Source organism: Pholcus phalangioides, unplaced genomic scaffold (assembly GCF_987345545.1).
Source record: "Pholcus phalangioides strain wild (caught in Gottingen) unplaced genomic scaffold, Ppha-v1.0 ptg000042l_1, whole genome shotgun sequence".
Taxonomy (NCBI): Eukaryota; Metazoa; Arthropoda; class Arachnida; order Araneae; family Pholcidae; genus Pholcus; species Pholcus phalangioides.
In genome coordinates this window covers 7,898,118-7,912,192 of record NW_028301628.1, presented here as the reverse complement: position 1 = coordinate 7,912,192, position 14,075 = coordinate 7,898,118, and the positions used below count along the sequence as shown (strand labels likewise).

General features: G+C 36.1%; 1 protein-coding gene across 1 annotated transcript in view; it reads right to left on the bottom strand.

Moving 5' to 3' along the window:
- Positions 1 to 5,947: 5,947 nt before the first annotated feature.
- The window catches only part of LOC149064404 (protein NDRG3-like), a 30,599-nt gene continuing 22,471 nt past the window's right edge, over positions 5,948 to 14,075 (bottom strand). Inside the window, exon 13 of the mRNA XM_089255426.1 lies at positions 5,948 to 13,707. Coding sequence (XP_089111552.1) covers positions 13,565 to 13,707 — 143 coding nt within the window. The 3' untranslated portion in view covers positions 5,948 to 13,564. The remainder of the gene's footprint in view (positions 13,708 to 14,075) is intronic.

The window sequence follows — 14,075 nt, the reverse complement described above, 5'->3', positions numbered from 1 at the left end:
CTTGAGATATGTATCGTTCTTCCCTTATTACAAAGCTTGAGTTTTCCTGACCATGGCAGCCATTTTGAGAAACATTCAAAGAGTACTCAAATCCATGACAGCCTTTTAGCCTGAAAAACTCTTGTTTATTGAACAATGACTTTAAGAACCTGATCATATATAGGAAATTATGGGAAATAGATTGAATTTGTAAATCAAACAGAACCGACAGTAATGTTTAAGATTTAAATCAAATCAATAATAATGTTTAAGATTTTATGCAATGATTTGAATTACTTCAAACCTCATAGTTTTGTTATTTTAAAAATATTTGGATTTTATTGAATGAGGATTCCCACAAAATGTACAGGGTGGTTCGAAAAAAATCTTGGACGTGGCTGATGACGCCACCGTAGGGTGCTACAAATGTAGGAACAAACTGGAAAGAATGAGCAAAATCTTGTGTAACATGAGATTATTTGACAAAATAGTTTGCATTATGCAAATACAATTATAAGTACAGTAAAATCTCAATTTATCAAGAAGAGTTGGTGCTGATGCACCTCAGAAACCAATAACCTCATTCAATTGAGGCAGTTCTTAAAAATGTAAAAAAATTAAAGTTTGTGTATCACAGATTTATTTTGTCTGATGATCGTTTTTCTCATTTCATATTCAGCTCTTGAATCTATTTCTCAGGTGTGATGAGCCAGCCCTGATTTGGTGTGACTCGTCACTATCAAGGCAAGTCACTCCTTTTATAGAAAATCATTGACTTCTTTTCAAAATAGCACCAAAGATAGGAGCTCCTTGGTCACATTGCTTCCTGAATCAAACAAAAACTGTTTCATGAAGCTCTTTTTCGAATATTACTTCTTAACTTAATTTAATAACTTCACAACTTATTACTTTATGCACTTAAAGTTACTTTGAAGTTACACTTTAAAGTTTTTTTTAAGTAGATCTTAGCAAAAACCCTTTTGTCAATGTCCACTAGTTATCAGTTCCAGTCTCCAGCCATTGTTTCTCCAAGACAGTATTAAACCAAGATTCTTGATAGATTATCCATTTTTGAGCCTTTTAATTACTGCTATTTCCACATTAACATCACATTTCTCTGACCTGAAGTTTTTTATTGGAACTTGTCAGTCTTAAAGAGCTTTGCTTGACAGAGGTTTGGTGAATCAAGATGGTAGTTTAGTTCCAAGTGGACAATGAAGAACAACTACTCTATCAGCAGCAGTGGCATCTGAGCCACGAGTGCTCGACAGTTATTTTTATCATGGATCCAAACACTCCCAGATTTAATTCAGAAATAAAAATCTGATACACATGAAACTAAAGATGAGCAACCACAGGTTTGAAGCACTTCCAACACCTCTGATCAGCAGCAATACATAATGCATGGATTGGCAAATATATTCAAAATTATCATGTGCTTGTGATCACGTTCTTTTTTTCCCTCTACTCATGTAACACATATGCTCCTTTCAAGGGGCATAGGCAGTGTGCGCAAATTATGGAATCACAGACATAGGGGGACAGAACAGATTCCAAGAAGAAATTGTTCTATGGAACTGAAAATACTGCCTGCATTATTCAGGGTGTTTGTAAACTGCTGGGAAAAAATTGAAGAGCAATAGTACACACCCATCAAGACAGACAATATTTACAATGAACCTATGGTTGCAATCCACTCAGTGTCAGAAAAGCATAAAGTAAATATTGTCCACCTTGATGTTTCAACAGTGAGAAAAAAAGACATAATAAAATCATAAGTTTCACAATCCTGTGCAGATCAGCAAAAGATTCAAAGGAGATGTTCAAAATGATATCCAAGGGTGTTATTGTACAGTTTACATCAGCAAATGAAAGACTGGCACCCCCCCCCCCCAGACTCCTGTTGTCATATTTATCTTGTCTGCTTCAACAGGGATTATGGCGAGATCTTCCACAGAAAATGCAGATGTGTCGTATACCAATGCTTTCATGTACCCCCACAAGAAGTCCAGTGAATTTAGGTTCAGTAAGCATGGAGACCACCATCCGAAATATCTGGTGTTCAGGACATGTTGGGCAGCAATGCTAAAGTGTGCTGGGACTCCATCATGCAAAAATCACATGTCCTGTGTGATAAGCAAAACAGACTGCAACAGTTCTTCAGAGGTGAGGACTTGTGCTTGTTGGGCGCGTTAACCCAGTCGATAAGATACTCACCTAAGATACTCGTACCAAAGGATGTTTAGAGTTGTCATGAGTTCGATACCCGGTTCTTCCTTGTCAGAAAACGTTCCTGACACAGGGATACGATAGAAATGCGGCATGACCACAGCAAAAGATTGCTACCGCAGGGAGTCCCCATTGAGGGGTTAGCGCACCAACCTCTCGATGAGTACAAAAAACAAGCCTGTTATTCGGAATTGGCAATAAATTGTAGGTCCCGGGGTCTAATTAGCCCTCGCATGCAGAAAATGAATGTTGTATGACAAAAATGATCAATGACTTGTGCTTGTTGGACATGTTACCGAGTTTTAATGTTTTGAGACACTGGGTGGATTGCGACCATAGGCTTCATTGTAAATATTGTTCGTCTTGATAGGCACTCTCATCCCCCTCCCCCTCTAATTTTCTCAAAAAAGTTCATAAATGCCGTGTATAATGTAACACCCTCTGTTACACTCATAAAGTTTGTGTAAACTCTTTGTGTCTCTATCATTTCTATGCTCACACTGTATAAAAATGATAGAATCACAGTAAGAGGCAGGTATGCCTGCGTGCTACTATTCTATCATAACTTAATAATAAATCAGTGAGCTGTATAAAAGCATAAAAGATCTTTTCTAAATTTTAAAATATACAAAATTTTCAAGAGAAATGGAATACAACCTCGGGCTTAATTGAATTGATACGGAAGTGTATACTCATGTTACTCAATGGGAATCGTGAGCGTGTGTGTGTGTATGTATATATACATTTTACCGTTAAAAGTCTCTGGACTTGTATAAATCTACTTTAGTGTTGAATATTATTGGATCAAATCTTGTTCAAGTAATAAGATAGATCTGAGTCAGATTTGTGTAAATTATTGTTATGGCTTTATACATATATATATATATTATATCTATATACACGTAACATATATATCTGTCAGCGTTCCTGTATTGTAATTGAGTCTTATCGAACAAAAATTTATTTATACTTTTTTTTTTGAATTATTAATTCAAGAATCTACTTTTTTTTACATGTTTGTCCGTTGATATGTATTTACGCTGTTGCTGTGCTCCATTTTTTGCTAAGATTATATTTACTTTGAAATAAATTATTGTTTAAATATTGCATCACTGTCGTTATGTCTTATAATAGATATCTGTACCTCTCGAGTTATGATTGTTCGTGAACATCTTGATTTATGAGTAATCCAAGTTAAAAGTTTGAAATATTTTTTTGCTAGAAATTCTTAAATTTTCGAGCAGACATTCACAGTGGCATTGCAGCCGAGCACCCACAGTGTTTTGTGGCATGGGCCCAAGCACCTCTAGAATTAATTAAGAAATCTAAATTTTCTACATCAGTCTCAAGTCGATCACCCACAGGTCTGAAATACTTCCAGTGCCCCTAAGTGTTCAAACTTACAAGATTGAACCATACAAGGACAAGCTCATTGAAAATATGAAAGCCCCGGGGCTTTGAAAAATGGAAGCCTGCAGTGATTGTTGTCATCAGGTTCATAACCCAGACACTTACTTTCCGACATGCACCAATTTGTTAGAAGTTCCGCAGAGGAACATTGATGAGGTGCATGTGTGGTTTAGTGAACAGGCAGACCCCCCTATAACATACTTTCATAATATGAAAATTCAAGAATTTACCATTTTCATTTCACTATATGGAAGGTGGATGGTAGCACTAGCAAGAACACAAAACAAGCACCAAGCTGACAACATATGTTAATGACATACATCATAAAATCCATTTGTGCCAGTTTCATCTTAAGAAAATGGATGGCAGCACTCAAATACATGCATGCACTAAACTTACAAAGGTTCGCCATTGGGGGGGGGGGGTTAATTAACTTGGACACAATTAACATCTTTTGAGGTAAAATTGTGGTAAATTATCTCTACGGGGCAGTAGAACCGAGACTACGTACGGTGTGAATGAAAGAGAGTGAGTGTCGTACGGCACTATATTTATCTTGTAAGCAAAACTAGAGCAAAGTTCTGTTATAATGAGGGCGCACAACACCATGAAAAATCATTACAGACTTTGTGGTAAGTATTTTCGACATTAGCTCATTGGTTCTTTTATAAGCTGTTCTTGTTGCATCAGAATTTTACTGTACTTTTATTCTGCATATTAGTGTGTACCATGCTAATTAATTCTTTTAGTTGGGTAGGCTTTCTATGATTCAGTCATCCTTGCAATTTGTCATTTTTAGACATGCTTCTTTTGAGCATAGAAGAGACAAACATGTCACTGCACATCTGTGCGCAGAAGTCGACATTATTCAAAATATTAAAGTTTCGAGTACCATTGGTTTATTAATGTTTAATATTCAGAAGAATGAGTAACAAATTAATATGCACCCAACTTCCATTATTTTTAATCAAGTTTACTTCAACGTATGGGTTTTCTCATGATGCAAATAACTCTCAGGAAAAAACTTAGCTTGTGATCTGTAGCCTCATATTTGTCCAGCCTAGAATATCTTGTTGGCTTCAGTGTTTTAGAGTTTCTGAAACTCTTTTCAGTTCCTGGCACCAGGAATAAATACTATGGCCCAATTAATAAAGAACCTTCTTGAAGATAGAGTGAGTTTTCAGCAGTTTTATGGTTTGGAGACCAGCTCAGATCTTTTCCAATCTAAATAACCAGTTCTCACCAAAGGAAGGCCACTTAAAAATCTATTTCTTCCTGTAGAGGCGTGTCACTTGTGCAAGATTAAACGATGGCTTATAGTCAGTCTCTATAAGAGGAGTGAGAGCATTCTATTCTCATGGTACGGGTAGTATACTACCCTCGAGTTAACCAAGTTGTGTACATTAAAAAAAAGGTGTTATATCCCTTAGACCTGTGCTATTCAACCGCTGGTCAATGATTCAATCTAAGTATTATACCTAATATTGTCCCTGTATTTGTTTTTATTTCTGCCTTAGCCATCGTACTAGAACATTGTACACATTTCCTTCTGCAGAATTTCCAATGAATCGGTACATGCCGGTATGTGTGGTCTTGTATTTTATGTTGTCAGAGTTGGGCTTGTTTCGTGTTCATGCTGGTGCTGCTATCTGTGTCCCATATTTTGAAGTGAAGGTGGTAAATGCTTGGATTTTCATGTTATGTAAGCATCATGTTGAAGGCTCTGCCTGCTCTAGCAGCACAAAAAATCAAAGAAACATTACAAAGTCAAAAAATAAATCATATCACGGCCACCCATGGTGTTGGTCACGCAAAACTTTTGCTCCGCCAAGCTAGCTCATCCCCAAGAGATCTACTGCCAGTCTGCAAATTATTTCTCGAATTCACAAATTATGTATCCAGTTTTTTCCACTACTCGAATTGGGAAATTCTCTCTTGACACCCCCCCTCCCTCCAGTTGATAAGAGCGATAAATTAACTCACAGTGTTTGAGAAAACTCTGCTACCTTTTTTCCTTCCTGCACCATTAGAGCAATGTGACTTACCTTCCCGCACCCCCTTGGATAATACGTTTTTTTATCTGTTGGAAAATTCAGGTTCTTTTTCAGTAATCGTCCTATAATTAATTTCTATGAATTCTTTTATTTAGTGTTTAATGTCTTTTTGGCTATGGCTTATATTTAATTTTGGCTTCCTTTTTTTTGAAAATTAATTCACAATATAAAAAAAATTTGAAAATTAATTCATATTTTTTTAAGAATTGAAAAATTCAATTTTTATCATCATTTTAATTTTTCAGTGTGTGAATAATCCAATGTGTAGTTTTTTTTCCATCTCACACCCTCAAAAATGCTCTCCCGGTTGAGTATCAGGTTTTTTCCCCCACATCATATAAAGTCATATTGAAAGCCATGCTTATTTCACAAATTACTCAAAACAGAAAGCAATTCAAAAACTTCCATAGCATAGCACTGATTGTAACGGTTTAAAAGAGAACAAAACCATGAAAGAAAATTTCAGCAAATTCATAATATTTAATTAATAGCATATAACTTTACAACAAGCTCAGTTGTATATCAGAGCAGTTAATATAGTGTGGTGATATACTTTACTCATGTACTTTATATCATATACATTTACATTTTTTTGTTTGTATTTTTTTTTTTTGAATATAATTCTACATTTTCTATATAAAGGCGGAACAACTCTATACACTATATTCTTCATTATAGTACATGGAAGCATCTCATCGTTTCATATAGCATGGCTAGCTTGAATAATATAAAAGAGGAGAACAAAAAAGTAAGCATTGTACATAACTCGTAATATCTCTCGCTAAATGTCTGCTGTTGAGCTTAGATGCCGAATTTTATATTACTCAAAGATAAAAAACTAAATGAAGTTTTGAATTAAATTTCTTAAGCATTTTTCTTGTATGTTGTAGTGATTGCTTCAAATGATTGGTTGAAATAAATATTTCTTAGTGTCATTTAAATGTACCCCATGGAAGTTCTCCCTTTGAATTTGATAAAATACGGTATACATCATAATTTTCTACCTCCAATTAAAACGACGTTTTCTCCACCATTAGTTTTTAAATTTTAACTGACTTGTCACCAATACTTGAATAACACAATTCATATGTTTTTTTTTTTTTGCCATGCATTCATAAAACTTGTTCATTTCGCTCAATAATCTGAAATTCAGCGTCGAATCATTTAAATTCTATTCCCCTCATATAATGAGATATACACACGTATACAATGATGAACCTTGCTTTTCATATCTTAAATGTACATAAAACACTTGCATACTTGAAACGATACTCTAAGAATAAAAATTTGCATTTCTTCAATTAATAGAGCTTCGAATCACGTACAACTTATGTCATGATCAATATTCATATCTTATTTATCGTTTAGACAGCAGTGTCTCATAAAGTGGGCAACATTGCCCATGGGGCTGCTGGAAAGGACCGGCGATGATAGAAATTATGGATACAATGTAGGATCCATTGTAGGACCCTATTAAGCTTAAGATGAAAGACAGTAGAAATAAATTTGGAAGGCGCAGCTTTTACAATGTTAATTCCATTTTCATTAGCCTACCATAACAAGGATATTTAATTATGACTCAGAAATATTCCCCTTTAAATGAAGGCTTATAATGAGATATTTTCAAAGTGGATCTGAATTGGGATTTTTTTTCCATGATTTTTTTTGTAAAAAAATATCTTTTTTTTTCGTAAAAAAATAATTCGTTGTATATATTTCTTTTTCTTATATATTTTACCATTCGTTGTTCGTTTTTCTTTTCTTTTTTTAAAACGTTTTAGAGCGCATGAACAATAATATAACAGCAACATACTTTCAACATATACACTAGCAACAAGCATATCCATCAGAATGCTGATTGTAATGCATGCATACGCACGTTATCTGCGTATGAATAACGAGGAAAAAGAAATAAATGCTATTATGAAAACCAACAAGACCTTTCTTTTGTACGCTCAAAGATCAATTCATCATCGATTCATTTTGTCATGAGACTAAATTATACTGCATACGAGGATCATTTCAAAAATAATGCACGATATGGCGCCACCGAAGAGTGCAAGATACAATTTCAATTAAAGTGATTTTTTTTTTTTAATGAGAAATAAGCAAAGAGTAAACTTCTAAAGACGACTTCGGAAAACAGCACGAATTTCTGTTACTTTTCTAATGAAGATTTTTAACAGCTGGCTTATGCGAAGATATATTTAGGGGAAAAAATTCTGCTGCCTTTGCGGGGAATTGAACCTACGTCCTCTCCTTTGCCGGGGGAGCGCACTAAATTACAAAGGCAACGAATATCTCAATCTTTCCTTGGAGCTCGTGTGCACTGAACGGGACCGTACATGGACGGTTGGACCTAATCCAGGCCAAAGCTCACAATTGCTCACACTGCTACCAGGTGACGGCTTATGTGTCGGTAATTGTGAGCTTTGGCTTGGATTAGGTCCGACCGTCCATGAACAGTGCACACGAGCTCCTAGGAAAGATTGAGATATTCGTTGCCTTTTTAGTTTAAGGCGCTCTCCCAGCAAGAGAGAGGACGTGGGTTCGATTCCCCGCTAGGACAGTGGAATTTTCTCTCTTTCCTAAATGTATCTTCGCAGCAGCCAGCTGTTAAAAACCTTCGTATGGATAGCGGGGAGTGACATCATCCTCGGATTTTTCTAATGTACGACATTTTTTATTGAGCAGTTGAGGATCAAAGATTACTTTGACATTACAGCTGCACTAAAAGAAGGATTAAACGTTGAATTTTTTTTTTTTAATCACCCTCAACGCACAGGAACGAGATATCTCTGCCCTGTGTAGATGGAAAAAATACATTCGAATACTTTCCCTTTCAAGCATTCGTGTCTCAAATTGTTGCTGTTAAGAAATCGTGGGTTAAAGACTGAACCGCAGATGAAATTGCCTTGAAACAAATGGTGAAATCTGTCATATTTTTTTCTTCTATTTTGTCATCTTGTTCATCAACCCAAAAAATTCCAACGAGCACAGGTCAAGTAAATGTAAAATTTTTGCTTATGACGAGTGGAAAGATTTAGTTTCATGCGGAATGAGTGAGACGAGAACGTATTACCAAAATATCTTTCAGCATTTGCAGTGGCAAAAAACCCCCATAAAAATAGATCTAACGGATGGGCCAGTAGTTCTGCACGGCAATACACATCAGCGCTCGAGGAAAGTTGCGATCGATTTGCTAAGTACGAGTAAGGAGTTGCCTCATTCGCCATACAGTGGCGTCGGAGTATCCACGGAATTTCGGGTTCGAGCACCCGCTCCCCCAAAATTGATTCATAAATCAAAACTTCCTACATGAAACTCAATACGATTACCCACGGGTTCGAAACACTTCCGACGCCCCTAAATCCAGATAGAGAGCAATAAATCCTTCTTATTGTTCGAAGTGGAACATTTTGTGTGGAAACACTGGTTCTTTCCTCCCCGAAAAAGCTTTCTTCAGCCGCCTGGCAGTTGAGTGGTTAAGGAGCTAGCTTCTGACTGAGCAAGTCTGGGTTCGAATCCCGGTTTGGGCATGGATCTCTATTAACACTAATAGATTCCCTGGACAGATCGTGCTGATCCCTTGGGATTTTTTTGGGACGTTTTCCCACAGGAAAATGCTAACGCAAAACATTAAAAAACCAAGAGACTGCGAAAAAGTGACGAAGGACACGATGGGACAGCTTGACACAAGAACAATGAACAGTTGTCTACATGAAAAAAACCTTAGATCATTGCGCCATCTACACGTGAAAAAACGCACTACACATAAAAAATATTTTAGTAATCACGTGACGTTGGAGTAGCCAGCCGACTAGCACGCGAAGTCGTCAGTGAACCAGTCGCGAAGGTCGTACTCTAAGGGTGCGCATGCGGGTTTCCAGTATCGGAAACACGCGTGCACTATAATCGCACCCTTAGTCACAAATACTCCAATATCCTAGTCAGAATGGCACCATAGAAATACAAGTGTTAGGTCGCCTGGACACTAGAGTCTTCTGGTAACGGGGCAACATCGGTATCCCTGTGTGAGGAGGGAGGCCTAAATCTCCCAAAACCGAGCCGTGCCGAGATGCAGGGCCTTCTTAATGCGTGGGCCCAACCGAACATGCTGCGGGACCCCATAGTGTGATAACCGGCCTTATCATTTTTGAAAGTAAATATGCAAATTGATAAATTGAACTTTCATCTAGGTGTTGGTGTCAGAACATCGCTTTCCTGGAGGCCCGTGATGATGTCGCGAAGTGTAGAATGGTTTTATAGGAAAATTACTATATCCACGGCAGTGTGCATTATTTATGGAATAACCCACGCAAACATCTCAGCAAGTATTTCAGTATCTTGAATATTTAAAAACCAATTGCGGCAAATACAACCGTGGATTACTCGACCACATACTTATCCCGGGAGGGAAGAAACCAATCGGATCGCATTAGGAAATCATTCCATGGTGAAAGATATAAAACATGAAAAAATATACTGAGATAATATACATTCAAGTACAAAAAGACAATACCAGAGCAATAGGTACATGAACATGCATTACAGGAAACATACATTATTTTAGAATTATTCGTAATAAAAAACAGGGACAGAGAAATATATATTTCTTTCTTTTTTCTTGTAACAAAATATATACGAAATAAACAAAATAATCAATATTTATTTTCTCATGAAATTGCACAAAACTAAAAATTCTGTCATTTCGAAATTGATTCTCTTAAAAAATACATACCATACAAACACACAGCAGTATCATAGAAACTAGATGAATTTTTTTCCCCGATGAATCCGGATGTATTTTAGTCATGAACAAAAATAGTTCTTAGACAGAGTCGAGCCAAAACCGATACAAGAGCGGTGTGGTAACGTGTTTCGTATCCAATCATCAAGGAGAGCTTCCACGTAATAGCAAAGGGCTTTATTTTTCCATGTAAAATGGGATGGGGTTCTCCAATGTAAAAATGAGTTTCAGAACGCTCCCTATCATGCGTGGATTGTATGCACTCTATAACAGAAACGCTTCCCTTAAACTCGAATGGGAATTCCATTGAAAATTTTTTACTGAATATTTCCCATATGTTTTGATGAACTAAAATGCTTGGGAACACGGCTTTATATATTTACTCTCGACGAGGTTTATTTCTCAAGTAAAAACTGTTTGGCATTTTTATAACGTGCCTTCATAACATTGCTCATGCGCAATGTCTTCTGATGTCACTTGCGCACAAACAAACTCTTTCTTTCTCCCTCTCTCTGCAAAAACAAAACAAAAAGAAAAAACAAATCAAACTGCCAGTGTCTTATGAGATTGAATCCGTTTTGCTTCTTGAGTACTAGAAATGTCACATCGGTAGAGTTTAATCGCCAACGGCTCAATGCCTCTTGTTCATTTGTAGGGTACACAATCCTCCCACGGACTTATTGGCGTACGACCCTACTTGGCCTTTCAAAGAGCTATGGGAATATACACACATTCTGTGCATTTCTAAGCGTACGCAAGCTTTTGAAACACATCTAAGGGTTCAAAAACCCACCTACTCCAGAGCACACCATTTATGCATTTCTAAGGGTACGCAATTTCTAAGGGTAGTATGCAGGCCTTCTACGCATTTCCAGCGCGTACTCGAAGGAAAGAAAGGTTGGAAACCACTGGACTAGATCATCAGAGATTACAGATTCCCGTACCGAGCTGGGTCGTTCGTTCACGTTTTTCGCCCTTCCTTAAACAGTCAGCAATTTACTGTCCTTTTCCATCATTTATTACAGCATTTGGGCCACAAATTTGACAACAAATATTGTGATCAATCTCTGCACCACTGTAACATTTCTCACGATCAGGAAGCGATAAAGAACCAAATTTCGCAAATAGTAGGCCATCTCTATTTTCTTAAGCATTTCTAGCCCACGATTCAAAATGGCGTCCGTTTGTGTACAGACTTTCGGAAGGCTGTGTGCATGCGCAAAACTACTAACACACGCATTTAAAAAAAAGCCAAACAGTACATAGTTTAATATATAATATCTCTCATACAATCCATAAAAGCCAAAATTATCTTATATTTCTTACACCATCGACAAGAAACAATGTACCATAATCCGGGGCTACTTTGCACCAATCTTGGAAAAAGGTTAATCGTTGCCTAGCGGCTTATTCTGATGAAAATTTCCAAACGGTTTTGCTTTTGCCCGACAGGAGGCATTATCGGTCAACTCATGTGTTTGAGTTAGTTATGCATCCGCTATTTCGGATATCGTTTGCTAAGCATATCTGTGCTAACTGATTGCACCTGGAATTTTTGGCAAGAAAAAGTTGCAGATTTCTGTAAAAAAACCAATTAATTAGAAAGTAAATGCTGTTTATTTTCTGGAGAAGCTAATTGTCGTTAAAATCATACCCATAATATCGTCACATTATTTATCATTACACTGTATGTTTGATAGTAATTGTGATGGTAATGTCATGGTCTTACTACGTTCAAAATGAAAATATTGCTTGTCTCAAACCAAAAGACCTCTCAAGACCAAAAAAAATCCATTTCCTGTCAGTTTCTTGTAAAACTATGTGTTAACTCAATAAATTTCAGGTGGGTCACAACGGTGCTTCAAAACATTGTCTTGCTAAAAAATAATCAATACACAAGGTGGGGTGTTAAGTAAACCGTTCCTGTAGGATATTGTGCACCGATTTTAATAAAAATTGATTTAAAAAAATTGTGATTGTTTTTTATGGCAACAGATCCGTTTTCTTACATCATCTTAGAAAATATCATTTCCAAAAATCATTTTACATATTTGCTATACCTAGCATATGGGTTTCTCCTAACAAACTCTCAAAAACGGTGCAAAGTAGCTCCTGTTATTAATCAAAAATACGGGGAGAAAAAACATTAATATTGAGCTAACCACCGAAATATTGATTGAGCAAACATATCTGACACATGCACACAATATCAAACTGCAAAACAAAAACAAAAAAATTCAAACATTCTCAACACACAATAGAAAAAAAACAGTAACAATATTTCTTTACGCATCTTGTTCAATATGATCGATAAAAATAGATTTCACAACTTGACGTGAGCATCTTTAGCAATTGTCGAAGCAATAGTACATGCACCATATGTGCAAGTGTCATCATAATTATTGCAAATCATCAACAACAAAAAAATGTCCGCATTTCTTTTTTTTTTAAAAAAACTATATATTTCTGTACGTATAAAAAATTTTAAGCACAAACACTTCTTCAGCACCATATAAAACGGTGACGAGAATAAACTTTTGCAACACTAATATGTGCATGGATTCACCCTCCCAACATACAATTATCTAATAATGTTTATTAATCTTCATGTTTTCGTTTTTTTTTTTATTAAATTGGATAATAACACTAACATTACATTTTATTTATTAATAATTAAACTATTCGATGATGCATAATATGTATAAAAAACATAGCTTTGCTCTTCTAGGCTTTTTACTAAATCTAAAATGCAATATGCTCGATTATTTTTCTCCTATATAGTTTTGCTTTCCGTTTTTTACCTCTCATGTATTTTTTTTTTTACAAATAGAATTCATGTCCACATCTATTCCTCTTCGTATTGATTTGTAGGCACTGCAGTTATTTGGTCACGATAAGAACATTTACGCAAAAAATTCGAAGGTTCTTGCTTCTTTTTTTCTTTTGTTTTGAGCCGATGTATCTACATGCGAATATTGCTTAATGGGTAAAATAAAACAAAAATTTTAAATGAAATATTTTTAATTATTTATATATATATATCTGTGTGTGTTTGTGTATATTTATGATGGCAGCCATCTTTAATTACTGTACAACAACAACAACGACGACGTCGACTTTTATTGGTTGTGGATGTGTGTGTTCAGGGAACGGTGTGTTGATTTATTGGATTTTCCACGATATGCATTTGCTGTCGAGTCGCGTTGGCGTTGCTGCTCTGGATATTCGTGTTGCTGTCGCTGGTTTTAGCCAGGGACTTCTGGTAGGCCTGTAAAGCCTTGAAAGCTATAAAAAAAGAACGTATCTTTCAGAATTTTATTTCTGAATTCATAAACATGAGAAATAATTTTGCATATACACAGGTCGATTCGAATTGTTTGTCCACGGGACTATCTTCGCAACCGCTGATTTTAGAAGTGCATATAGATGTCAATTCCCAGATTTAAAAAATTAGTAGTTTATTACGCAATGAAATATTTTTCGCGCCGAAGAAAACATATAATACAAAATAGAAGGCAAAACTGGGGGGCGGGGGGGTTTGAATTGAGTAGGGTGACCGTATGACTCATTTTTACCGGGTCGTTCCCGTATTTTTCGCCGTCAATTTTTTTATCACAAAATGTCCCGTTTTTTCAAGGCTACTTGAATTTTTT